Source organism: Astatotilapia calliptera, chromosome 11 (assembly GCF_900246225.1).
Source record: "Astatotilapia calliptera chromosome 11, fAstCal1.2, whole genome shotgun sequence".
NCBI classification, from domain to species: domain Eukaryota; kingdom Metazoa; phylum Chordata; class Actinopteri; order Cichliformes; family Cichlidae; genus Astatotilapia; species Astatotilapia calliptera.
Window position 1 is genome coordinate 27,500,537 of NC_039312.1, and position 27,919 is coordinate 27,528,455.

The 27,919-nt window shown below is 40.1% G+C and overlaps 1 protein-coding gene across 6 annotated transcripts; it reads left to right on the plus strand.

The window, feature by feature from the left end:
* The first annotated feature begins 1,322 nt into the window (after positions 1-1,322).
* phldb3 (pleckstrin homology-like domain, family B, member 3) lies at positions 1,323-27,722 on the plus strand. 6 transcript variants are annotated; one of them, XM_026183676.1, is made up of 17 exons: positions 1,323-1,724; positions 2,076-2,148; positions 11,479-11,560; positions 12,259-12,414; positions 12,577-12,687; positions 12,998-13,135; positions 13,562-13,690; positions 15,475-15,648; positions 17,974-18,081; positions 20,765-20,866; positions 21,068-21,155; positions 21,691-21,868; positions 23,017-23,098; positions 23,468-23,617; positions 24,248-24,455; positions 24,722-24,807; positions 27,037-27,722. In XM_026183676.1, the coding sequence occupies exons 3-17, from the start codon at positions 11,510-11,512 to the stop codon at positions 27,169-27,171; spliced, it is 1,896 nt and encodes a 631-aa protein (XP_026039461.1). In that variant the 5' UTR covers positions 1,323-1,724; positions 2,076-2,148; positions 11,479-11,509; the 3' UTR covers positions 27,172-27,722. The 6 variants fall into 6 exon arrangements, with proteins under 6 accessions (XP_026039461.1, XP_026039460.1, XP_026039463.1 ...); XM_026183675.1 differs by having other exon boundaries at positions 1,325-1,724; positions 24,245-24,455; XM_026183677.1 differs by lacking the exon at positions 11,479-11,560 and having other exon boundaries at positions 1,329-1,724; positions 24,245-24,455.
* The last annotated feature ends 197 nt before the right edge of the window (positions 27,723-27,919 follow it).

Genomic DNA, 27,919 nt, shown 5'->3' on the forward strand with positions numbered 1-27,919 from the left:
ACTATTAACCTGCTGCCCATTCTTTCTCACACAGCCACATGTCACTGGAAAGAATCTATTACACTATCGGCTCATTCACAAGAAGATGTGTAAAGAGGCCAGTCAGGGTGATAAAGCCCTCAGAGTGAAGGGAGTGGATTTTGCCTCTGGGAAAAGTCACTATTTAACATGCGGAAGTAAATTTGTGGTCCAGAGTTCAGTGTGCTATTTTATGTTCTATAAGTAACTAGAGTTTTAGCATTTTCTGCTCACCAAGTAGCATACTGAATCACAGTAACATGTCAGAGATTTAATATTTCATGGTATTTCAGTCTCTACAAGGATGAGTAGAAATCTGCCAGAAAGCAGACATAGATATGCTCTTACAGTACTACATATGTTTTTGCATATGCACAGTGATTTAGGTCAATGGGTTATTTTTTGTAGCACAAGCTTAAGTTTCTGAGCCTTTGTGTCTTGATGGTCATCATTTGTATATGTATGACTATTTTCAGGAACCTTTTTAGGAATTTAAAGTGTGAACATGTAGTTTTAAACTGTTTATGTGTTAGTGTTTTATGATTCCTGTGTTCCACACACCCCAAAATCTGGTGAACATATTGGCATCCCAAGGCCCCTGTTTTTAATCAACTTTAATAAAAGAATAACTTTTACGAGATCATGTAGAACCCTGTGGTCTGTTGACATGCTTCTGATGACACTTTATGGAGGTTTTATGTCTTTGTTCTATATTATAACAAAACGAAGCCTTCCTTTCCTACCCTGCAAGGGTAGGCTACCAAAATGTAGAGATGACCAGAGACCCCTCCTTATGATTTGGGTTTAAATAATTTGATTAATTTTTTGGAAATATGTATCAAATGAAGCAAAATTACTTAGCTATCATACCCCATGAAGTATCTATTATCTGTGTGCAGGTTCAAGAAAGTCTCAAAACAATAATGGAAAAGCAATCTGTTTATTCGTGTACATGCACATAAACTGCCACTTTTATTTTTCATTACATTAAGCACAACTTTGAGACTAATGTACTTAAGTATGAAATGTCTTGCCTGCTGCAGTGGTCTAGTGTCACCCTGGCAACCAAGAAAATAAACCTTTCAAAAGAAAAAACTGCAACTGTTGCATTTTTACCCAAACCACGACCTCTTTTCTGAACCTAACCAAGTATCACAAGATCATACCGAGGTTTTTAAATGTACAAAACCCAACCATGTAGTTTTATTAAGAGGGTGTAAAAAATCTTTTCAAAAGGGGAAATTCTTCACCCTGTATACCTGGACACCATAGATATTAAACTTGTGTTCAGTTAAATTAAACTATGGGGGTCAAGTTTGGACAACTTTTGTTCAGAAGCACAAATTATTAGATTAAACTGGCTGTTTCATGAATTTGGTGACAAATTTGGACAAATCTGTCACAAAATTAGGCCCCCCCTAGGGAGTTAATCCGACCATGCTTCTCAGAACTAAATTGGAGCCTGTGCAGTTGTTTCAGCCTCTTCTGTATCAGTGTATTATTATATTATTCCCACAGGAGCATGTCATCAAATGTATTTAAGTAGTCTCTTCGCAGAGTATGGCAGCATGCCCAGATCACTCCACAATGAGAAAACCCGGTCAGTTCCCAGAATAGAAATCCCATTTCAGTTCCAGACTTGAACGAAACTCTCCCTGAGGTCTCCACAGCGAAGAAACCGGGTGTGAGGTCTGTCGAGAAAAAAGGTATGCATACTGGTTTGTGACTACCGCTAGCCTTAACACTTTAATTAGTCGGCATCCGCCTTCTCTGTCGTCGCCCTCCTCCGCGTGCTTTCACCTGTTGGTGCCGACAAACCGCTCGCGCTCATCTGTCATTATTTTTCTTTTTGCTGGGAAGGGACTGAATCAAACCAGGTGAGGATTAAACACCAGAAAAAATGCGATAAAGTGAGCGTCGGTTTAACAGAGACAGCAGCTGGCGAGGTCAAAGTAACGCTGACAGTACCTGAAAGTGAAACAGCGTTCAAAAAAAGTTTACTGAAGTGACTCTTCGCTGTTTTTTTCCCCCCTCTCGTGTTTTCCCTTCTGACTTAGTCCGGCTTTGTCACTATGCTATGACTCGTCAGAGGACCCGCATGTCTTGCTGAAGTTGGACCACGTTTATCAGGTAAGAGCCGTATTTTTGTTTTTGAATCGGTTTTGTTGTTTAGCAGCAAGTCAGCAGACCTCTCCAGCACACAGTTTTTGCTCTTGGCAGAGAGCCTTAAGCAGGCTGTGTTTAAACCTCAATCTTGACATTACTGTGCTGTTACCAACTTACCAGCGACCATCTCTAGAGTATATAATCTCTCCACTCAGAACAAAAGAGAAATTAACACAGTTTCCTCAAAGCAAAACTGTCCTCTTGCTTGAAACCTGGGCTGCGTTAATAAAATGATAGTGTTTCGTAATGTTTCATCCCACGCTTTGACTCACGTCTTATCTTTAAAAATATCCAAAGCAATGTCCTCTGAGATAAATTTCACAGAGTTTATATAAATTTCCCCTTTTTGTTTACAACGACCCGGGGATACCTCCCCTTTTATCGTTCCATCAGCACTCAAAGTAAACAGTGGGTGGGAGAGCGGGCTGAGGTGGGATTGTGAGGATTTGTTGTCTGGAGTCTTCTGCCTTTGGCTTTTACTCCCCAGTCTCAATCACACATGTTTTGTCTGAATGCACATTTGACAAATCTGTGTCTGAGCCCAGTGTCCCGGGTAGTCATTAAAGGATAACTCCTTGCATCACAGTTCCCACAGGTTTACTCAGACCAAAGTACTGCTGTGAATACAGTTGAACTTGCCTTGATGCCAGGAACTGAAACACAGTAGCAGATAAATCACAAGGGCCTTGAGAGATTTTCTCACATTATACCTTAATGCCTGCATTTGCTTTATACTTTGACTTTCTAATGTGTGGGTCTTATTTAAGGCAACAGTTAGATGGCTGTGTGGCTAAGAGAAAGCGTGCTTTCTGTTTGTGATATACAGTATTTTAGTTTGAGTGCAGCTGTGAACTTGCGACAAAGCTCAGGTGTTACTAGTAATGTCTTCTAATACACTGTGTGACAGTGATCACAAAATCAGGATTTTGAAAATGAGGATTCTTGCCATCATGACACGTGGGTTTCAAAATCCAAAATCTGTTTTTTTAAAGTCTGGCTAAAAGAAATGTAACATGACAATCATAATTTCATCAGTTTCTGCAGTAAAGTTTTAGTCTTACGAACACTCTAAAAACCGAGAAGAGTGGAAAATCCACATTTTGTTGGACACATGAGTTTTACTTTCCTTTTGTTTACTTATTGTAAATTACCAAAGCTTAGAACCAACTGATTGCCCAACTAACGGTTGCAGCACTACATTGAAGATGATGCATCAATATATTTTTCAACTTTTTATAATGTGCTCTCTCCTTCTCCTGATTTCAGCTGTTGTGTTTCAGTAAACAGAGGTTGACTTGTTGAAACTATCTTTAAGTGAGAAGAATAATGTTGACCTCTGAATAATATCCTGATTTAAAATAATTCACCATGTTTCTGCTCAGTTAGGGCTCATTACAAGCAGAAAAAACCCATATGAAAGTTCAGAAAACAAAACAATATTGGCTAAAAAAGCTAAATGGAAAGTTCATAATCTTGTCTGTTTATTTCTTATATTAGATAGATTCCTTTATTGTTTAGAGAGCTTATATTAGATATCTTTTATCCCTCAAACACAGTATTTGAAGTACTCGCAACAATACTTTGTCATAGTGTTGGCACTGGATTAAAGCATTTAAAATTGAGCCCATACTTGGCTACAGAAACCACTTATCTGTTTGTTCTACTTTGTTTTTTTCTGATCTCGAAGCCAAGTTCTGAAGAAGAGCCTTGCATTTTCATTCTCTAGGATGCCTCGCACAATCTGGAAAGTACGAATGACAACTGAAACTAATTTTAAAAAAGCTTCATCTTGTCAAGTTCCCATTGCCATCACTAAAAAATAGCTAAACCTGACATTAGCTGGTCAAGAAATTTTCCACTGGAATGTGTAAACAACAGTGGTTCTGCAGTGAGATTTCCAGTAACAGTTGCTTTTCCCAGTTTTTTTTTCTTCTCTAGTCAGCCCATTTTTCATAAGTGAAATACATAATTCAGATGCAGAAGTCTATGTTGTTGTTGTTTTTAGCTGCATCACTGCTTTTGTTATATGCGTTGCCAACCCAGGTGTCAGGCAGGATAGACCGCTCCACACTTAACAGCTGGGTGACGGCCAGGACTGCTTTCACCTGCTCTTCCTGCTCAGAAACTTGTGTGGCGATGACAGCTTTCGGGTCCTCTGTGCTGAGCCAGCAGGAGCCATATGCAGCAGATCCAGAGATTGCTGCAGTCATCCACAGGATTCACTCTGTTAAATTTCAGTAGGCTTTTGGCCCAAATGTCCACAAATACTTTTTCCTCTGCTTCATGAAGGCTAATGAGTGTGCATAAACATTTAAAATGTGCATTGCACACATATAAAGCAGTACCTATTGCACTCTGGCTGAAGCCAGCACTGGAACACTAAACAAAAGATTTTCCAACCAAAATTCATTCTTCTAAAATGAGACCATCACTTTAAGTGTTTTTTTTGTTGTTGTTTTTTCCTTTGCTGCGAGCCAGAGAGTGTAGCAGGGCCAGTGCGAGTAAGTGGTAAAAAGTGGGACTTCTGTGCTTACATTTTTGACAATAAAATAGGAAATTTATTTTTGTTCTCTGGAAACCTTCTATGAATAAGATAGTGATGTAATGATGTCAGGCTTGCCATTGAGCAGAACCCTATAAGGTCTGGTGATTTGGACTGTGTGATCGAAGCCACAGCCTGTAATTGTGGCTAATAAAAAGAATATGTGACTTGTCCTAATAGGTCGCAAGGCTTAATGGCTGGTTTTGATGTTTTTCCTTCGAAAGATGAGAGACAGCAACTAACTGGAGAAGCCTTTTATGATGGCCATTGAACATGCACTTCTGATTTGTGTCATGCCAATGTACAAGACGCTACCATGCAGTGTAAAGTCACAGTGTATGTATATTTTGGAAAGCCAAACTGATTTTATAACTTACAGATCCTTTAAATGGACAGAATTAATGATGTTTTTGAGTTTAAATTTTAAAAGTATTGCTTCTTCTTAATTGTTCTGCTCTAAAAACTTGCACAGGTAGGTGTTTTGATCATACCCAGTTTAGTATATAAAATCCTATAAATTCCCTACAGTTGTTGTTTGCCTGGGCAAATATTAACTGCTGAAAATCAAACTGTCACTGTATAAGCTGGGTCAGCTCCTACTCATTCAAAAGGATCTGGCTTCTCAGTTTTTTTTAATTGTGTCTGTAAAATTAGTTTGAAGCTGATGCACTTTTATCGCTCAGACCTGCATTGTTATACTATTATGAATGAACTGAGTGAGTTCACCTCTAAGCCTTCCTCGTGTGGATTAATTTGGCATTGTAAGCTACCCTGCTCTATACGAGGCACTTTAGCTCACATGCTGCTCATGTGACGTTTTAAACTATAGTTCTCCTGCATTGAACACACAGTGACAGGCTGTAATCAGCATTCACACCCACACAGGGCATGCCATGGTCAGAGCTCTTTTGTCCTGAACAGCTAGTGGAATATTGCTCTTGTCAGTGTTGACTTTATGGTTTTGTGCACACTGTGGTTATCCCCATACTTTTCGTTAGCCACTTACTAATGAGGGGTCCGGATGAGGACAAGGTCATTTTGGAGTGTTATTGGAATGAATTGTAAACCTGTCACAGGCAGCTCTGAGTTTAGAGTCAAAATGAACAAATGGTTTTCCTCCACACTATGTACTGTATTCAGTTCCTTAGAACCATCAAAAAGGAATCAAACTCCTATTACCTCTGTGCTCCGTGTTCCTCCTGCAGTTGATGGATGCACAGCTTTTGTGCTGTTCCTGGCCAGACTCCATAGGCTAAGGCCTGACAACCACTCCCCTGCAAGCACCCACCCTTGAACCAAGTCCATGAAGCTCTGGGGTGGAGCAATGATAACCCTATGGCAGGCCGATTAGTAGTTGACCTTGACTACTTCTTCCTAAGGTTGTTTTTTTTTTTCCCCCCCTGAATGCCTCTTAGTCTGGGCACACCTAAGACCAATTTAGACCTTACTGGGGGGCAAATTGCCCCAGAAAACATAGCTCCTGGGATCAAGCAAGTACGCCAACCCCTCCCCCACGATAAGATGGCAATTAACGGATGGAGCTTAATCATTAGGAAAGGGTAAAGTTGCTACTACTCCATGTCAAAAGGAGCTAGTTGAGGTAATTCAAACATCTGACTTGGATGCCTGCTGGACACCTCCTATATGTGGTGTTTTGGGCATGTGTCTGTTCCAGGCAGAAGGCACTGGAACAGACACAGACATAATCTCTCCACACAAGATATGGTGGGGTAATTATGTGTCTCAGCATGCTTGGGAATGCCTCAGTGTACCCTAGAATGAGTTAAAGGAGGTGGCTGCTTATACACCTGAACCCCGATAAGGAGGAGAGGGAGGAATAGCGTCATTCAGTTTCTTTTCAATTCAGTTTTAACCATAAAGCTCCACTTCATAATGACAGTCACTTAGGGCACTTTACATGTCAGATAAATCTTACATTATTATTATTATGGAGGGAAATCCAGCAAAGCTACTAAATATGATCCAAAGCTGAAACAGAAAACATACAAGCCAGTCATTTTGTTGCACTGACACATGCACATAGTAGAAGGTCTTACTGACAGACATAGCTCTCCCTGTTTTATTAAGCTGTTGGTATTACAGTTCTTAAAGGTTCAGTTTATGTCGTGACTCTGATTGAGCCAATAATAAAGTATCACATGTGTGTGAAATGTGTGTATACGTAGTGAACGTGTAACTTCCAAGGGGAGGTGTGGGGATCTTTTCAGTCCCTGTTTTGGTGGTGGGGTTGGGAGGATCCCTTTACAGGAAGAAATCTTGAGCAGAACCCTGGGTGGCCTCCAGTCTCGGCTGAATTGAAGAATAAGCAAAAGAAAAAATATTCCAGTTTCAGGAACAGATTATTTGAATTTAGATAAGGTTAGCTTTTGTTTGTTAAACCAGTGGGTCAGAGGCATACATTTTATTCTTCAATTTACACGTCACGTGGAGCATTATTGATTTCAACATTATATAATATCAACTTTGACTCATTTACAGTTTGATTAAAACAGCACTTATGACATCATCAGGTTACCTTGGCTCCGGCTTTCAGACTTAATGAGAAACTCCACAGATTGTTACAAGCAAAGTCTCCTACAACTCGCTGGGAGTGCTTCTGCATACACGGACAAGTTGTATAAAAGCTTTTGTGGCTCCAGAGGGAGCTGTGCAAAGTCTGATAAATATCTTCAAGTAATGTGCTGTGAGTCAGCATTGGTTGGGATTGAAGGAGTGCAGGATTGGAAAGGTGTGAGCTCACCAGTTTTCCGTGACCTCCTTATCTCCGCTTAAGTCTTGTAGCTCAAGGCTGTGTTAGCTGCTTCCAGCATACAGGAGCACACACATACCAAAACTGCTATAAGTTCTTGAAATTACAGGCAGTGGCAGCAAATGAAATGTTCCAGAAAAAATCCAATTTGCTGGTTAGTCATGAATCGGGACACAAACCCACATACTGACTCACTTCTGTTTGGATAAGCTGGGATCAAACGAAGTGAGAAGCATCACAGTAAAAGAGCAAGATAAAACTTTTCTGAAGTGAACACACATGCTGTGTGAGATAAAGTGACACGAGTAGCATTTTTCTCATGTCTGCTTGATATGTTGTCAAACAGGCATAACCCCTTCACACTGTTTGTGTTGTGGTGAATCAGATATTGGCTATAAATGATCTGTGACTGATACTTTGCACCGATAGAAGTTAACGTATATGATCAGGCCGATTTCTGAGGGTTACGTTTTTGTTTTTGCTCTGGGGATTCCTTACATAACACACACGCACACACACACACACTCACACATACACACACGATCCCACTTGATCCTGAACTGCATCTCCGGTCATTCTCTCTTTCTCTGGCATCTTATTCTCCAGAGGCGCTCCCCTCCCCGTAATCAAGTCCAATTATTTTGGGCACAAAACTCTGCTTTGTTCTTTGATCTGCCTTTCAGGCAGAGCTTTGCTCCCCCTTTTTTTTACTGTCTCGCTCCATCTTGTTTCATTAGTGTTTCTTTTGCCTTTTTGATTGTTTTATTTACACAAACCACCGTGTTAATATGGAGGCCTGGACTTTACTCCTGTATGTCTTGGCTCTAGCATTGATAGGGTATCTTGCTGGACTTTAGTTAGAGGTCAAACACTTGCACTAATGTTTGTTTGGATTATGATGTAATTCACTGTGACGCTCTCCCTGTCCTGTTTTCCCTGAAATTGACAGCTTTCACTGAATATCAGAGGATCAGAGAGCGAGGACCCAACTTTTTACACATTAACTTTCTCTCTTTGTGTGTTACTGTAATTGCCCGAACTATGATACAAAGCATACTGTCTTAATTCTTTTTGCTTGCATTTTTACTCCTGTTTACTCCTATTTAGTGGCCAAATAATTTATGTAGTCCAGTCTAATATAGGATACATATTTCTTTTATGGTGCCTCTAATGTTCAGGGTTTTGTTTTTTTTTTTTTACATTTCATCAATCTGGGGCCTGTTCTTCGTACCGCGCTAAGTGAGTTAGCTGGATGAGATTGTTGACGATTTCGCGTGATCTTGGATCGTTCGGTTCCCCGAAGCCCATCCGGGACTTGCTGTCATAGCAACAGAGCCGTAAGCGTAAACCTGCTCGGGAGCAGGTTTACTTTATGTAAACAGGATTAGATCGCGGCCACGCAGGTATGTCCGCGTCATTCATACGAAAGCAACAGCGATATTCCACCACTGTTTCACCATAAATAAATAACATCAATGTAACTAAAGATAATGCAGCACCTGATCCTTTTATTGATTTCATACAGATACATACAGGTCATTCCCTAAAAAAGGGAAATGTACTATTAACATTCTATTACATGTATGTGATTATTATAGATGTAATTCATATTTCAGAGTAGTAATTGCAAATTACTTCGTGTAATCAAGATGAGAGACCACGGCTATAAAAGCGAAGGTGGATTTGGGAAGTCTGTCGCAGTCATATCCTGTCCGTTTACGCGAGCAACCCATTGCGGAAGGTGCAAGATTGATAAGGAGAGTCCTCAGAATTCAGCGTATATTGCGGGACAGACAGGATCCTTTAGCTCAGCGCGACAGTGTGCTCATTGAGAGATATCGATTTTTCACTTAACCAACTTGTTGACGAGGGGGTGCAGGACCACCACCTGTCTTTTTTTTTTCCTCTGCCCTTTTCTTGGTTGCTGTTATGAACAAACAAACAGATTATTCCAGGGTCTCTTTCCAAGAGACTAAAAGCAATATAAGTGATAAATATTACCATTCTGTAGAATATTCTTATATTTCACTTTTACTTGTTCCCATGTTCTAGTGGGTCCTGTTGTGGCTCTAATGTGAAAGGGGATATAATATAACATATTATAATATAATATTGGATAATATGGTGTGATATGATAAATCTACCCTACCGCCTACTGGTGTTGGCCAGAGGGGCCGATGGCGCAATATGGCAGCCTGGCTTCTGTCAGTCTGCCCCAGGGCAGCTGTGGCTACAACCGTAGCTGCTTCCACCAGTGTGTGAATGTGAGAGTGATTGAATAGTGGCATTGTAAAGCGCTTTGGGTGCCTTGAAAAGCGCTATATAAATCCACTCCATTATTATTGTTATTATTGAATTACTTACGAGTTTAATTTGTCAGCAACTTCCTGCCAGCCCTCTCTCCTTGCTTTTGCAGCCTTTGCAGTGTTCCCTTGCGTTTTAATTAAACTCTGAAACTCCTGAAATCCCTCACTCAAGAGTTCTTGCTCTGCTGCCGAAAAATACCGAGCGCGCTCCTTCGACATTTTCGCCGACCAATCAGAGGGTTGCCGATCAATGTTTCTACTATCGATGCGTAGCCCCTGTTGGGCCACCCAGTGATCTCACATTACTTCATCCAGCTATACTAATCGTCAACAACAGGTGTGTTCGGGGAACCGGAATAGCGAGCTCAGAGTTAGCGCGATGATTTGGTCTTGGATGTTTCATTTGATCTTGGATGTAGTAAGCGACGTACGAAGCACAGGGCCCAGGTCTTGAATGAGGTGTTGTGCAAGACTCATTATGGTGATAGGTGCTTGTAGGTATTCTAGGCTGATACGTATGTTTAAAGCAACAATTTGAACAAAATCTAAAACTAATATGTTTTTAAATTATTATTATATTTCTGTTATTTAATACTGTACCATTTCAGGAAATGTTTAAAATAACTTAAGTGTGTTAAATTGTTTTAGCTCTTCACAACAGCTAATTGTCAGCCACTGACACCAGCATATTCCGCCTGATTTGATTACAGACCAGTGTCAGCCAAAAAAGATATGTCGGTGGATCTTTGGGTGTTTGTAATACTCTTGCCCACCCTTGTCCTGGGGTTATCAGGACATAGTTATCCTGTCCTGACAAATGCTGAATCACTATCTTAATAGATGACTTCATTAGTGAATAAACTGTTTAATTATTCAATATTGTTACATAAAATTAATTAGAAATGTTTGTGTAATCAAGCATATGCACATAATATTACAAAAATATTAATATTAATTAACTTTCAATCTATGTCAAAGTTTTGTTACTTTGCTTAGTTGTCTGGACCTCCTTTCATTGGGCTGCTGGTTCTTGGTGTTTTTATTTGTTTGTTTTTCTGTTTTCATGTAAAATGTATGTTGTTATTATTATTTTTTAATAGCTTCTGTCTCGTGGGAGCCTATATATCAGTGTCATACTGTAAACTGTGACTGCACGGGGAAAATAACACACATCACAGACCATTAATAGTCCTCAGTCACATTTCTCCTTTAGGTACCAGAAGTGGTAAAATATCACTCCTGAAACGGAAAGTGCAGTTTCAGCTTGTTTTAGGGAAATACCCTGTATACATACCCCATCAAAAGATAACGCTCACATTTATTTGTTTCCTCCACAGACCACTCTACATTCTTAAAAAGGTAGATGAGTCACAGTGATCTAGTCTTTATTTTAAAGGTGCAAATTCTACTTTTTCACTGTCAAGACGTAACATGTTTGTTGTATGAACATTATTGTAATCTATAGCCACATGTAGGACACATCAGCTTTTTTTCCATCCATTATATCACTAGAAATGAGATGTGCCACCCCCTTGCTGGTCTCTGCTGCTCTCTGTCCATGCCCTTTCATCCCTCCCCAGTGCTCTTCCCCCCCCCCTCTGGATGTCAGTGTGCCAGTGGTTGTTTGGAAGCTCTCGCTCATATCTTGGCTTAAATTTATCTCTACTTTTGCTCAGCGTGCATTCCCTGCAACCTAATAAGGTCTGCATGGAGGGAAAGGAAGAGGGCACAGAGGGCGAGAGAAGATGGTGGGAAAAGGTTGGACAATAGTAATCAAAAGTATTTTCCCACAAATTTGTTTTGGCCTGTGCACACATGGGTGTTTCTGCTAGGGTTTGTTTGTGCGTGTGTGTAGAGAGAGAGAGACCACAAAGATGAGGGTGAAAGCACAAAACATAATGAAGAGATTAGGATATTGTAGGCTGACATGTTCCTAAGCTCTTTGATGTAGCACATCATATGCTCTGTACGTAACAATATTTTCTTCAGTAAATCCACATGAATGTGACAGAGAAGATAAAGTACAATATAACAGTACTTCAAAGCCTTTTCTGATCTTGCTCCTTTCAAATTGTAATTGATGACCATTGAAGCTACAGCAGAACATACTGTTGTTTATCACGCTTGTGTCTACACACGCTGATAGTCCTTCGCTAAGAGAGAGATCCTGAAACCCAACCACAAACCACCACGCATATAGGATATTAACTCCGCTCTTTCACTTCCACTCTTCAAAGCAAGGTGTTTTCACAGACTGTTTTCTGGAAGCTGGAGGGGATTTCTCTGCTTATGCTGCTTTATTCAACCATCCTATCCCCTCAGCAAACTGTCACCTGATCCCTCACACACCTTCAGCCATGCAGCATATTAGATTACTACAATACTCACTAAAGTCAACCAGACACCCCTCCAACCCCACACTCTCCAGCTCTCATTTACTCCCTCCTCTGTTTCAGACTATAGAAATGCCCCAACACAATATGGAAAACTCCAGGAGTCAGTGGCAGCAGGGTCTGCGGCCTCCGTGGATCACCAGAATGACTGAAGGTCAGAGTCCCGCCTCCTCAGGGGCAGAGTCTGACACAGAAAGTAGCAGCGCAGAGAACGAGAAGGTGAGGGAGAGGAAGCTGTCTATGGTGGTGATGTAGTCATTTGTTAGACCTTTTAATTCTGGTTAAAACAATGAATCATCATTGCTGGTCTGAGCCCTTCCCAGCCTAACAGCCTGCATGTGGTCACTCTGTCTGCTCATTCTTTTTCCTGCTTTCTGTCAGACCTTCATTAAAAAGTTGGAGGTGGGTTCACTGAGGGTCCTGCCATCACCCTCCGTGCTCCAACAACGAATCACAGAGATCGAACAGCAGAAGGAAGAGCTAAACATTGAGGTGAGCATGTCACATGATCTGGACAAAAATGTTATGTCACCGTGCAAAAAAACTGCTGGATAAAGTCGCTGAAGAGCTGATAGGGTTAACATGTTATTCCAGTTATTTGATTGAGAAAATTGACTTGGAATTATCAGATCAATTGCGAAACTTGTAAAAGTGGTTTTGATGTTTCTGCTGATGCATGCACATTGAAATTGCAGCGCCGTTTCCAAACTCCACTACAGTCACGATAAAGGAATGCTTAACTCTGACTTGCATAAGGTCAGGTCAGTATGATTCACCTCGGTCGCGTCTTCTACCCTCTTAGCTGCAGCTGGAGATTGCTTTGCTACAAGGAGAGCTGCAGACAGAGAAGGACCGGCTGCACAAACACACGCAGAAGCTGAAGGATCTACAGGAGGAGGCCGGGCAAAGAGAGAAGCACAAACACACAGACAGACAAAAGGTAAAAGATACATGTGATATTATCTAATACAGTTTTAGTATTTTTTTTTCTTTTTAAATACTTAAAACTTGGCAGATGTTATGGGTTGTTTTTTTTTAACCCCTAACCTCCAATGCCACACCTTCATATTTCAAGCCCTCCTAGACTTCGAGTGTCTTAGTGTAGGACTTACACCCCCAGAAGAAACTGGCATGTAGGCTCAGTAATGTGCAGCTAAAGTCAACACAAGATCGTGTCAGTGATAAGTCAGCTCCCATGCATTAACCGTTAGATGTCAAACATGTGACATGTTTTCAAGATAAATATATCCAGCCCTCATTGTAAACAAAGGTTAATAGACCTGTTGCTCTTGTTTCTTTTCAGGCAGAGTTTTTGTTTTGCATTTCAGTTTTTTGCTCGCTCTTTTCTAACTCTCTGTAAATGCAGGAACGAGAGAATCTGGAAGAGGAGCGACGCAGGGTGGAGGAGCTGAAGAGTAGGTGCAAAGAAAAAGAGAAACTGATCCCAAGTCAGCCAGAAAGTCAGCGAGAACAGCTAATGCTGCAGCTACAGAAGGCGAGTAGGACATTTTCAGCATGGGTGGAGGATGACAGTTACAGTTAGTCATTTGGGTGATCCACAGTGTTCTTTTTTTTTTTCTTTCTTCAATCAAAACATCTGCAAAACCAACAGAGCCAGCATCATTGTCATTTCATCTACAATGATGATTCTTCAAAATATGTTAAACACAAACACAAAACTGACCAGCGGGCTTTAGCCAGATAAGATTCCTTGAAGTTGTGGTAATCAAACGTCTGTTTCCTACTTTAGGGTGTGGGCTGTAAATCATTTTTAAAAACTGTATGCTCAAGATTTCCAGTACCACCCAAAAACACATCTGGGTCTTTTCCGTTTTCTGTTTTTAAACATCTAATCCTGCCTTTTTTTAAATATAGAGAGACACAAAAACATCCCAATGGTTGTGTCTCGATGGCAGTTATCTAGATAAAACATAAAACTGCAGCTAATGCTCGGTGTGCTGTTTTGATATATCACAGATACAAGGTGTGTTGACAGCGCTGAGTCTTGCACATAATATTGTCTTGAATACAGTGAGTGATTGTTCAGTACCTGTTCAACCTGAAGTGCTAATGTTTACCCACACCTAAACAAAACACAGGATGTGTGTTTTGCCTGTGAATGTAACAGAACAAGATGAGAAACCTTTTTGTTTAAATCGCATTGTTTAATGACAGGTTTAGTGTTGTCCGGTAGCTGGTTCCTTTCTGTGGTAACTTGTCGGATTTATTTGGAAAGGGCTTCTAGAAAACAGGTTTTTCACAAGTTGCTTCACAGAAAAAAAGCTGCATACATGCACACAAACAGGACCTAAGTACGTGTTGCACAGCACTAAGAGAGCAGGCATTCCAGTGAGGCCGTTGAGTGTTTCAATAGGCAGTGAAGCATTGAATTTTGTGCTTATACTGGAAGTGTGCCTCCGGTTGCCAAACCTTGAGAATAATGAAGCTCTTAAGTTCACTTAACTTTTTGTCCACATAAGTACGTACTCAAGTCTTTTGATTGTACACTAAAAAGTTTGAGTCACAACAAGATGTTTGAGAAGTATTGTGAGATCATGATAATAAAGAAATACAAATAACCTGGAGATTATAAATAAGCTAATTTGGCATTTGTGAGTAGCAGCATTGTGCCAGCAATTGTCAGTTTGATATTACTAGCTGTGTAATAAAAGGTGTTAAACTACTTCTCAAAGGAAGTGTAGCATTGTCGATTGATTTCTCTCTAGTAAACTCTTTTGTCATGTAAAGTGACGATGGAACGAGGCTTGCCAAACTTTAAAAAGTTCTGCACAAAGTTAAAAATATCTCTGTAAGAGCATGAATCAACCTTTAAAGGTGACCATACTCATACATGGATCTGCACTAAAAAAATCCAGTAAAGAGTTCACTCTTATTTATGTTATTATTATTATTATAATCTTGATTGGTGTATTAAATAAGGGTGCTAACAGTGCTAACATCTGGATGTGTGGGGGGTTATTGTTTTAAGCATATAAGTAGAAAAACCAGTGACTGGACTGCATAAAACAGAACGATGGAATGTTTCCATCAATCAACCAGTCAATTCATTCAGTAGTTATTGTTGTACTAGAGTGCCAAAGGCATTGTTTTGTATCTTCCCTCCATCCATTCACTTTTGATTTTCCCACATAAATTTCTTGGGGATGTTACATTCATAAACCTTCTCTTAGGCTCCAGAACAAGACACATTTTAGCAAGCAGTTCACAATAAAAAAGCACCTTTATTTACACAATTTTTTTTTTTTGTCTTCATTGCAGGAGAAGGAGGCGATGGAGGCATCAGTTCGGGCCTTTGAGGATTGGGAGTTTAATTTTCTGGAGCGAGAGACCGGCATTGTTGAAGAGGATGAGAGCAAATGCAAGGAGAGAGAGAGTGAAGGAGAGCTTGAAAAGGAAATCTCATGCCAGAAGCTTTTGGTCAACGTTGCACAGGTAAACAGCGCGTCTTTGAGATAGTTTTTGAGACAGTTACACAGCTGCTCCTTGAAGTGTTATCAGGGTCACATGCTTTTTTTTCAGTGTTTACTCTCACATAAATTCCGCATCAGTGCAGACATGTGATGTCATACTTGTGCATACAATAAGTGGATGAAATGATAGGAACCGCTAACACTTGAATATATACCAGTACAACAGTTTTCCAAAAGATCTATAGAAACAGGACCCAGTTCTTTTTGATCACAGTCTGGACAGTCTCCATGCTTCTTTTAGAGACACATAAAGATTGTGGGTTTTTTTTTCTAAAATGTGTTGCACCATGCTCCTAGCTTTTGCTGAAATCTGTTTTCCTCTTTTTGAGAGTTAAAATGAGGAGAAGACCGACCAGAAAGTGAACAGAAGAACCACAAACCTCCAACAATAATCACAGAGTTGTTGGCATCAAACAACAAAGTGATAAATCTGACTCGGATAGCATTTCAGGGCTGTTGCACTTTAAAAGTGAAATTAATCACATTAATCACCACATTAGATGGGTTGTTCTGCTGTACACATAACCTCTCTTTGCAGTTACAGTTCATGCTTGTTTTTATGTATTTAAGGCTTGTTCTTCTTCTTTCGGCACGAGCTTGTACTCTTTACCTCAAAACGTCACCTTGATTATGTCGCACAGCGCTATACAAGAAGCTTAATCAGGCCACCATGAGTGAAAAATTATAGAGCAAAACACATGGAAGCAAAAGAGGAGAGATGATTAGGAGAGTCTGAAAAGATTAAAGAAGATGAGGAGATATGGAAAAAGAAGGGTTGCACAATCCTGACTGAAAGATAATATTGTCGACTAAAAATGCTTGAAATCATGCTTATTTGTGAGGGTATTTTTTAAGAGATTAGCTATTCTGCCCTTGAGCAACATTAAACCAACAAAACTCTTCAGATCAGGATTCCCATGGCAGTTTCAAAAGATCTGTAACATGTTGGCACTTGAATTTAAATTCAATTGTTCAACTGACACGTTGGGTGTGCATACTCTTATTTGGGGGATGGGAAGCGTCCTGCAGGTTTTAGAATCACATGATTAGTTCGTTACCAGGCCTCTGGAGAACTTCAGGACATGTCGAGGAGCTAATTTAGCCATTTAAATCAGCTGTGTTGGTTCAAGGACACATCTAAAACCTGCAGGGACACCGGCCCTCGAGGCCTGGAGTTGCCCACCCCTGCCTTAATTCCTAGTGCAATTTTTTTTCTGTGTTGTCAGGTCATTTTTCTATCATGGTTGGGTGCTGCTTATTCTGAGCTAAATGTTCAGACCCCAGTAATGATCTCATGCTGATTTTAGCAGGCAGCATGTGCTTCGTAATATAACCTGATGATGACACTAACTGAAAACTCATCCTGACTAGCCAAACTGTGTGCCAGAGTGGAGTTAACGTGATTAACGATCTTATGCCTCATTTAGAAGTCTTCTATACTCTGAATAGTCTCACTCTCTCACAGATTATGTCCAATATTTTTTTTATAAAAGGAAAGAAACGCACCAATTACACAGAATGACACAAAAACAACATTGCTGACATTCTAAGTCAGAGGATCACCAAAGAGGGATTAATGCTCTTGGGAAATTTTTTTTTTTGCATGTCAGTAATTGCTGAGATATTTCAAAGTGAACCAACCAAACATGACATGCTAGGATAGCTAAAAGAACTAAACTTAAATTCTTAATAGTTTGTTACTTTGTAGTCTTGACTTACATTTCAATGCTGGCTGTTCCAAAAAGCTGTTCTTCCTTCCAACATTTACAATTCCATAAACATAGATGATGAAAATAATGTTCAGTTGTTTCTCAATTAGCTTCAGAATGTAGGAGGAGGAGCGCAGCCCCGGAGATGAAGGCTGGGATTGTGTGAGAGGGATGCTAGTTGACTCAGCTGCACTGTGGCCTCGATGCACATGACATCTCTCACTCTTACTGCCCTAAAGTGGTGATTTTATATCAGCCATATATTCATTGAAGTTGCTTCTCCAGTCCTGCTCTCCTGTGTCAGTCTTGTGCCTCTCATTAACTTGCAAAATGGCCATTTGATTTGCATTGTGTCTCGGCTGAAGAGATGGACTCAGCTTAGTGACCTGTATTTACTCACAGCGACATACGCACTGTCACATCGGGGGATATTTACTCAATATTACATCACAGCATAATGAAAAGATAAGGTAAACTCAGAACAGCTACATGAATCAGCTACAGCACGTGATATTATCTTGGAGGACAGGAAGCCATATCCAGTCCGCACTGATGGGAATGATTGTCTGAATTTTCAGGAGCAAGTCCAACGGTTAGAGAGACAGCTGCGGGACATGGAAAAGGAGAAAGAGAGAGAGATGAATGCCTTGAGGAAAGAGAAGAGGGAGCTCATACACACCCAAATGGTATGTGGGATTTGTCATACTGTGGGTTTTACTAACTTTTGGTCTTTATTTAACTGGTGTAGTTTCTATTGCGATGGCCACATTTGTTAGTTCTGTTACTTTTCTGTTTTACCAATCTGTTTATTTCTTTTTTGTGTTGTCTGTTCTTGATGTTTCATATGCTGGAAGCAGTATTTGATTATTTGGTTAAGGCACAGCAGGCAGCTAGCTCCTCCTAATGACGATGGCTGTATTTGAATTTTTTACATTTGACATCGTCATGCCTCTAATTCTTGGTGGCATAGATTCCACAACGTGCTTGAAACACCCCATATAGAGATGGCATCATCATACAGCTACAGCAGATTTTACACTATTACAGTACCAGCAGCCTGAGCCACTGATACAATGCAGGATGGATCCATGCTTTCATGTTATTTACACCAAATTTTGATCCCACCATCCCACAATCTCAGCAGAAATCAAGACCCAGCAGGCCAGCAACAGTTTTCTAATTTTCTGAAATTTTCTAATTAAGAATCTTATGATGAGTGTTTGTTATACAAAGTATAGTGAACGAGGTAAACCGGGAAGTGAGTTCAGATATGAGTTAAATGTTTTTTTAAGCAGCACAGAATCTGTCTGCAGATTTCAGTTCATAGTGACAAACCTGCAGAGGGCTATCATATGACCCTACAGATCCCCTCATTGCTTTAATATCTTTCAACTGCTGCAAATGAACAGGTTATTCATTCTAACGTACTTGTCTACATAAAGCCAATAAGCATTATCTGTCTGAAAAGGTCTAAAAATAACTTTAAAACCTGTTCGGGGGGGAAGCCCTGAGCTGGTGTCCCACTACTACTACTGAATTTGTATAACATTTGTATAGGTTACCACATTGGCATTCACTTGACTTGTATGGATGGTGGGCCAACTGCCAAACCTCCCAGACTTGTTAAAGGGTAGAAATTCAAACCCACATCTACTCCTGACAGTTTCTACAAATTCACCTTAACAGTTGGGCTTCCACCTCGTACAGACAAAGCCTACACTTTTCAGGCAGTTTTTGGTTCACTTGCACCATTCTCATCAGCCTTATTTCAAGCCCCAGCAGGCACTAAATAAAGCCTAGGCAAACTGTGGATTAACTGCTTAGAACCAAGCAGCAGAGAAAGTTGGTGGCTAGTTAATGATTGAAGTAGAGCATTTAACAGATTAAAGAAAACATATTAACACCGTGAGGCAATAAAGAGAAAAACAAAGTTACACAAGAGTCAATATTATTGTACAGAGAAGATTGACTCCAGATAAATGCTGCTGTTGCAGTAGCATAAACCTATATATTAAGTTAGGTATTAAAAACCTGAAACAAATTAACCAACCTCTATTACTGGTTACAGTTCCTTAAGTGCATAAATATGTTTTTATTCAATCTGAGCACAACTTAACAAAGATCAAAAGAGTTGCACTGCTAGCAAAACTAAAGCTGGATCCAAATCTCTAAATCACTTGTGAGTAGTGAAAGATTTCCGAAAGTCTAACATGTGTCCATGACCCGTTTCTTTCTTTTCAGTTCAGTTTCGTGAAACATCTATCCAGCTCTGAGTATAGTCCACGCTGTCATGTGTTATGTGTTTTCATTGTCAGTCAGTGGCTTCCATTTAATCGGAGTTATGATTGCACCAGTAAAAAAAAAAAAAAAAAAGAGCAGGAGACAAGATCTGGATGAGTAAAAGGGAAAATGAGACAAGCAGAGGGAGGAAGCGAGAGTGAGCGAGGAAGGGAGAGAGAAAGAGAGAGAGCAAGAGAGAGCGAGATTAACTCAGACTAAAAGGAGGGAGGGAAAGGGGTAGAGAGGGAGGAGTAAGCAACGTGAGGGAGGGTGCTGCAGTTGTGAATGTGTGGATGTCTGAGAGAGAGAGAAGGCAAGCTGGGAGAAGTTTCACATCCTTGCAGCGATTGGTAAGTAAAATGACTGCACTCGAGTTGATTTGTGTGACTGAGGGTCTTTAAAATAGCGTCCGTCATGAAACTGGATTAATGTGAAGTTCATCAGCTGTTGTAAATAAGAGAGGGGACTGAAAAAGGGAGGGCAGAAGGGAGTGGCAGTACAGAGGAGGAGAGAGGGAGAAGCAGTGTCAGACAACATGGCCAAGTGTGTATGACTTTAATATGACTGCATGCAGGATGTGGTTTGCTTGTCACAGATGTGTTGGGAATTTTAGTGCTCTGAGCTGTTTGTGTGTTTGTATATTTATTTGTGAAAACAGTTGGATTGTATTGTGTCAAGAAAGCTTTTGAATATTTATCAAATCCCTTAGAAAACAACACTGATGTATGTGCAGCAGATGTTTAACAGCCACACTTCTGCTGCCAGCATGTGCTGTTGTGCTGAGTAGTGAAAGAGGCGGACAAGGGTTAAACAGTGGACTGCATGTAGTGACTGAATTGCTCATGTGTTTGTGAGTCAAGCAGGGAGAGGGAGGGATAGAGGGGAAGATAGTGGAGCTGTGATAATTTTTTAACTCATTACAATCCCTCCTGGAAGTTTTAATTCTCAGGCAGATGTGGTATGTTGAGAACGTGTTTTGCTTTATGGTTACAGTTGGTGAAAATGAACAGATTGTATTTGTACCCTGTAGCCAGTGTTGATCACAGATGCTTTACTGAGGTTTGGAATTTAAACCTGGCTTTCAAACAGGTTCGCAAAGACAAGAAGCCGCTCACCGACTGGTCTGACATCACCAGCTCAGCTCCCTGCATGATGTCTCTTTCTCCTCTGACGGTTCACAAGCCTCCGCAGGTATGCAGCTTGTCACACAGGTTTGGTTTTTTGTTTCTGCAACAGTTAATGTCATCATTTGGTCTAATGTCATAATTGACATTTGTGCTTTAATTCAATTACTGATTTCCAAAACATGTGCTGATAGCTAACAGAAAGATCTGAGATGACAGTGTCTGTGTTTTGAATGTACTTTAAGCACACTGTCTTTTTATTTTTTAGGATCCAAGCAAAGAAGGTGTCAGTCTGCCCAGGAGACGAAGCTCGCATCGCAATAACAGACTAAACGACAGGCCGGTGTCAGCACAAGGTGAGTCCAATTTTTCTACCTCACTTTGTCCTCCTGATTGCTCAGGCTGAGATGTTTGTGATATAGAACAATAAACATGTTCTCTCTGCACCCTTGTGCTCATTTTGTCTGGTCTGTTTGCTCAGTTCCCTCCCTTTTAGTCAAATCAAAGGCGTGTCAGTAGAGTTGGCAGGTCGTTATTACATTGGTTTTGCCTGTGCGGACCAGATGAGCCTGAGAATCATCCATATACTTAAGCCTTAAATCTTCCCAGTAGTATCTGTTTTTCACATGCCCATCTATCTGTCATTAAATAGTAGCCGGATCTTCAGGGTCATGTCACGTCTTGTCAGGAGTTTGCTCTTCTTCTTAATCCTCTAAGTCTCTTCCTGAAAATCATATCTGACTCTTCTTGTATGTAAAATATAAAATGAGTGAGTTAACATTTTGATACCACATGACGGATTTCTCTCATGCCGAATCTTATAAAAAGCTATTTATGCTGACCAATGCATGTTGTTCTCACATGTCTCTTTTTATTTCCTTCCACTTTCAGTGCTGGTAAGGATGCATCCTGACAGCCAGGCCCCAGAGGCTTTCACATCCCCTGTCCTGTCCCATAGACTGAGCAATGGGCATAGCAGTGGGCATGGCAATGGGCACAGACCTGGGGCCAGCAATGGTGGTGGAGTCCTAACTCCATGTAATAGTACAACAAGCTCTCGTGCTGCCAGGTCAGTGTCTTCACTTTTTAAAAAGCAAATGGGGTTCTTTAATGCATTTTTCAACATTCATGTACTAGGTAATTATATTCACATGCAACCAGAATGGATTTTAATTGCTATTCTTTTGGCCCACTGAGTGGAGAAATGTAGCATGTAAAGGGTTTTTGCGCCATAATTCACATTTTTAATACAAAAAATATGTATATATATAATTTGACACTATTAATTAGTGGGTCCTGGTTTGTGGTCATCAAGTATATTTTCAGACACACAAGGCACTATAACCACTTGGCATCAGGTTGCTCCATGACCACAGTTTCTGTTTGTTATGTCTTTACTATAGCAGATAAAACCATTTTTGATAAATTAGGATACTTTCAAACACATTGTGGCAGCAAAGTGCAACAAGAAACCCTCTTAATCAGGCCAAAATTGCACGAACACACAATATAAACCACGTTGGGTGTAAAATCAAAGTGGGAGCAACCGCATTTTGCTATTAACTATTTTCCCACGGCTGTTGTTTTGTTTTCTATCCATATTAGATTCAGTAATTGGTTGAGCATTTTTACTATATTGCATTATAAATTTTTCCAGTTGGAATAATGGTCAAAGGATGGATTTCAGATTGGGCCAAAATGACCAGATTATTTTATGTTTTTTGGCTTATTAGCAACACACGTTGTGAACTTGCATACAACAGCAGCAACAGTTGAAGGCGTACTTTGTTGTGTTACTGGAAGTAAATGGGTGTAGGGCTGGCTGTTAATGATAAAACATTTGCAAATGAACATGGGGCTTGCGCAGCAGCAGAAGATAAGGTTAGGTGTCGGTTGAGGTGATTGCACTGGTGTTACAAGTCTGTTCATTGAATAGTATTGGACATACTACATGATGGGTTTCAGGAATACTTCATGATGTAGCACATGTCATGATTTGGCCTTTTGCATTGTCGCATCCTGTTAAACACTAGCTCAATCTTTGCTGATGATAAGCTTGAGTCTGGTTGATTATGCTTCATATGTCCATTTAATTCTACTGATAACTTGTTAAACAAATACAGCTAATTGGATCATTTTCTAAAGAATATTTTTTTTTATTTAAACTAACTGTATAAAGCTTTTGTACTCAATTATATTATTACTTTTTTCTTACAGTCCATGCCTTTTGGATCTCATTGAGATTGAGAAGAAACTGAGGGAAGCCAAAGCAGAGAGAGAGAGGCTGCTCAGAGAGCGGGTGAGTCACCTGCTGTGGGAAACACTCGCTGACACCTCTAATCATCAGCGACACACTGAATTAGATACGCCTGTCTGATTACTGACATCCACTCAGCTCCAGGAAAGTAGACAGCAGATGTTTGGAGTTTTGTAATGCATGTTTGTAGCACTGGCAGTTGGAGAGACTAAAAAATGTGCATGCATATGAGAGTTTCGGAGAATTTCAAAAAAGGAATGGGAGGATTTAGAGTGTAACTCTGATTTCAGTTTCCTTTATGCTTTTGCATGCATACCTCGAGCTGGGTTAAACCAGTGTCGCTTCCGTCTTACTGTGTTACCTTGGAAATGGTTTGGATAATAATTTGTTTTGATGTGCGTGTGAACTCAGGAAGATCAGCAACGGTTGCTGTTAGAGGAGAGAAGACAAAGAGAGCTTAATTGTTCCAGAACAGAACCACCAGAACCAGAGACCCCACAAAGACCAGAGCCAGAACCTGAAGAGCAACAACGGGTCATCTCTTCCCCAAACGCCTCTGAGGTATGAATGAAATTCAAACTATAAGTTAGTGAAAAATATTTTGTTTTCCTTGTAAAATGATTAAACCTAATGCAACAGACACGCATATGTAGTCCTTTTAATCCATGTATTCTCGATGTTCTTGTCGAGACCTGATGCTGACATTACCCACAATACAAGGAGTTTCCACGAAACTCTAACGCGGGATTGTTAGATTAGTTTTGGGAATTGTTGCCTCACAGTAAGAGGTTAGAATCCACCAACTGGCTGCAGCCTTTCTGTGTGCAGTTTGCATGTTCTCCCCGTGTTTGCGTGTGTTCTCTCCGGGTACCCTGACTCCTTCCCTGATAAGGAGAAGCAGAAGCGAATGGATAAAATGTTTCTATGGCGGTACCAAAAGACAATGCAAGCTTTGACGCTTATGTCACCTGTTTTGTTGTTATTCTGTTTCATTTTTCATGATTTTATAACTAACTGACTTCCAGCATCTTTAACCAAGACATTTACATTTTTATCATCTCATCCTTGGGGTTTGGGGACCCAAAACAAGTGTAACCACTATAAACTCCAATAGGAACTGGTCAGTTTATCATGGTAAATTGACTGTTTGTTTTTTTCAAGCTTCTTTAAAGTCCATTTGTCTTCCAGCAGCGTAGCCTGCCCCTCTTCCTCTCTCCAAACTTTGACCTGAGGGCCCATGTGGAGTCTCTGGGTCATGGAGTGACTGGCTGCACGGAACTGCGGCTGACGTCTCGACGCTGTGCGGGCTTCCTGACCAAACGAGGGGGGAGGGTCAAAACCTGGAAGAAGAGATGGTTCCTGTTTGACATGGACCACAGACGACTAGCCTACTATACAGGTTAGACTGGTTGGAGGGGTGTGCTCGCTGACTCTGTGTTTGCCTCTTTGTTTGAATGAACCTTTCTCTGTCACGCTAGGAGGTGGTCAGACTTATTATAAGATTACATCACATCAAAGTTTTTATTCTAAACATTTTTTAAAAATTTTTTCTTACGTTTTATTGTGCTTTGAAGAAAGAACAAGGAATTATTTTTTTTTTAAATTCACATTGACTTAAATATTCAATATTAATGTTCTAAAATTCCTTTTTTGCCTTTGCTGCAGACTGTGATGAAAGGAAGCTAAAGGGAGTCATTTATTTCCAAGCAATAGAGGAAGTTTACTACGACCATCTACGAACAGGCACCTCTGTGAGTTCTCATATTTTACACAACTGGACTTTAAATAAATCTGAAGTTTTTCATGTGTTCCTGAGCACAGACCTTGGATCAGAAGGGCAACAGTTTGTAAATGTAGCTTAAACTGCACTGGACTCATTTTGTAGAGGTTCTAAAGTCATTTCTTGACTTTGCTAAACATGGGGGGTAAAAAAAAAAATCCGCCAAAACACTTTCAAAAAATATTTCTAGAATCTCTTTGCAGAATGTTTTCAGGACCAATATTTATAATGATTATTAAATATATTACAATAGCGCAGAGAGGAAGTCCAATAAATATTTTCTTTCTCCTGAAACGTACAGTTAACACAAACAAAACAACTCAAGTAGAATTAAGATGACTATCACAGGTACACACATGTGCGTTTGAGTTTATTGTAGTATGTAAACCAGTTACAAAATTTGTTTTGCTACCTTATATTTCCAAATAGTTTTGTTTATATGATATGACCTGATACATGTACCATCATATTTGAATAGACTAGAAATCAAAGGTAGGTTGTTGGTAACATTAGTACTGCTTAGTAAGACTTTTATTTGGTGCTCACAGGCATCTTCTAAGAAAGTAATAGTGTCAACCCTCTTACTTACAGTGACCTTATTCACCATGTAGGAATAAATGAGGAAAAGAAAATCCTCAGGGAAATAGTTTGTGGTCAGAAGATCCTGTTCTTTTCTTAGTTGTGTGAAACAGGTGATTATCAGTCTGCACTTATACAACAAATAGAGGCTAAGTTAATGCTGCAAGACAGAAATGAGAAAGATGGTTAAAAAGTACAAACATTATTGTAACATTAATCTCTTATTACCAGACTTTTGTTCTGCTGGGCAGCGGTTTTACTCGGATATACACTACCAGTGAAAAGTTTGGACACACCTTCTCATTTAATGGTATCTATCTATACAGATAGAGAGATAGATCTAGCAAAGAAAAAAATGATAAATAACTCTAAATATACCTTGCATTTTAGATTCTTGATAGAAGCCACTGTTTGCTTTGTTGACAGTGCTGAAAACCCTTGACCTTCTCTCATTGAGCTTCATGATCACCTGGAATGGTTTTCAGTTCACAGGTGTGCCTTGTCAGGGTTCATTTGTGGAATTTCTTGCCTTCTTAATAGGCTTGTGTTGTGCAGAAATTAGGTTGGTACACAGCTGACAGCCCTATTTGGTTCTTGCCATGATTCTAATAGTTGTCAATCAGCTAAGTAAAGGGAAACAACAGGAAGATAGGAAGACTAAGAGTCACCTCTGCTGCTGAGGATAAATTCATCTGAGTCACCAGCCTCAGAAATCGCAAGTTAATGAAAAGCAATGAGCACAAGATATTTTTTTGGACCAAGAAACACAAGGAATGGACATTAGACCAGTGAAAATCTGTGCTTTGGTCTGATGAGTCCAAATTTGAGATCTTTGGTTCCACCCGCTGTGTCTTTGTGCAACGCAGAAAAGCTGAACGGATGTTCTCTACATGCATGGTTCCCACCATGAAGCTTGGAGGAGGTGGTGTGATGGTGTGGGTATGTTTTGCTGGTGGCACTGTTGGGAATTTATTCAAAATTGAAGGCACACTGAAACGGCATGGCAACCACAGCGTCCTGCAGTGACATGCCATCACATCCAGTCTGCGTTTAGTTGGACCATCATTTATTTTTCATCAGAACAATGACCCCAAAAACACCTTTGGGCTGTGTAAAGACTATTTGACAAAGAAGGAGAGTGATGGAGTGCTGCGCCACATGGCCTGGTCTCCACAGTCACCTGATATAAAGCCAATCGAGATGGTTCAGAATGAGATGTACCACAGAGTGAAAGCAAAATGACCAACAAGTGCTCAGCATGTCTGGGAACTCCTTCAAGACTGTTGGAAAATCATTTCAGATGACTTATGAAGCTCATCGAGAGAATGCCAAACGTGTGCAAAGCAGCAATCAAAGCAAAGGGGGGCTGTTTTGGAGAATATATAATTCTTTTTTTGCTTGCTACATAATTCCACGTGTTCATTCATAGTTTTGATGCCTTCAGTGAGAATCTACAATGCAAATAGTCATGAAAATAAAGAAGAACGATTAAACTAGAAGGTGTGTCCAAAATGACTGGTATATCTTAACAAACAAAACAAAAAAAACATTACCACTAAGCAAAAAAAAGCTGCTTCTTCATCAGCTGATGACGGTTTCATTGTCTGTGCCTTCTTTTTAGTCACCACGGCCCAGTCTGACGTTCTGTGTGAAGACATATGACCGTCTGTTCTTTCTGGTGGCTTCCAGTGCAGTGTCCATGCGGATTTGGATGGATGTTATTGTCACAGCAACAGACGAGCATAGTCGTTATTAACTTTTGAATTTACAATCCTTGCTTCTAGGCAGGCAGCGCAAGAGGGCTGTGTTTCCCTCTCTGTTGTCTAAGGTCTGATTTTGTTGAAGATCCACCTCAGGAGCTCATTCTATACCTGGACTCATGAATATGTGAATAAAGTGCACGAGATACAGATGTGGTTAAACTGAGTTGTGGAAACTGTTACTGACAGAGTGATTGATGGCGACAGAGGTTCACCAGCTGCAATCCACAAGCAGCTTCACTCAGCAGCTTGCACAATGGGTGTCTGTTACTGGGAGGTGTTAAGCTGAGTTTTACCTCCCTCTCCTGGTCACAATCCAGCATTACAAGAATGATGTACACTACGCAATAATACACTACAGCAGGTGGTGAACATAATAACAACTCCTGTGCAATACTATGCATTCCACTGTAACAGTCCAAAAATAAGTGCACTTAAATTAGACTGTCAGAGGCACGTCGAGGTTAAACACTGTGACCGTTTTGTGTTGTAATATGTTTTGGATTGCTTTATATTGTCAGATGTTCCCATTAAAATGTCCAAATTTCTCTCAGTTTTTATTGAAGATGCATTGTAAATGACATTTTTTAAATTATTTATTATTCAGAAATTTTTATGGGTTTGATTTTCATATAAATGAAGACATACACTGTTATGCACTATTAAAATTTTATTCATAAAAAAAAGTTTTATCTGCATTTATTCATAATAAACTTTTTATTGTAAGATGGTTGCAATAATAAA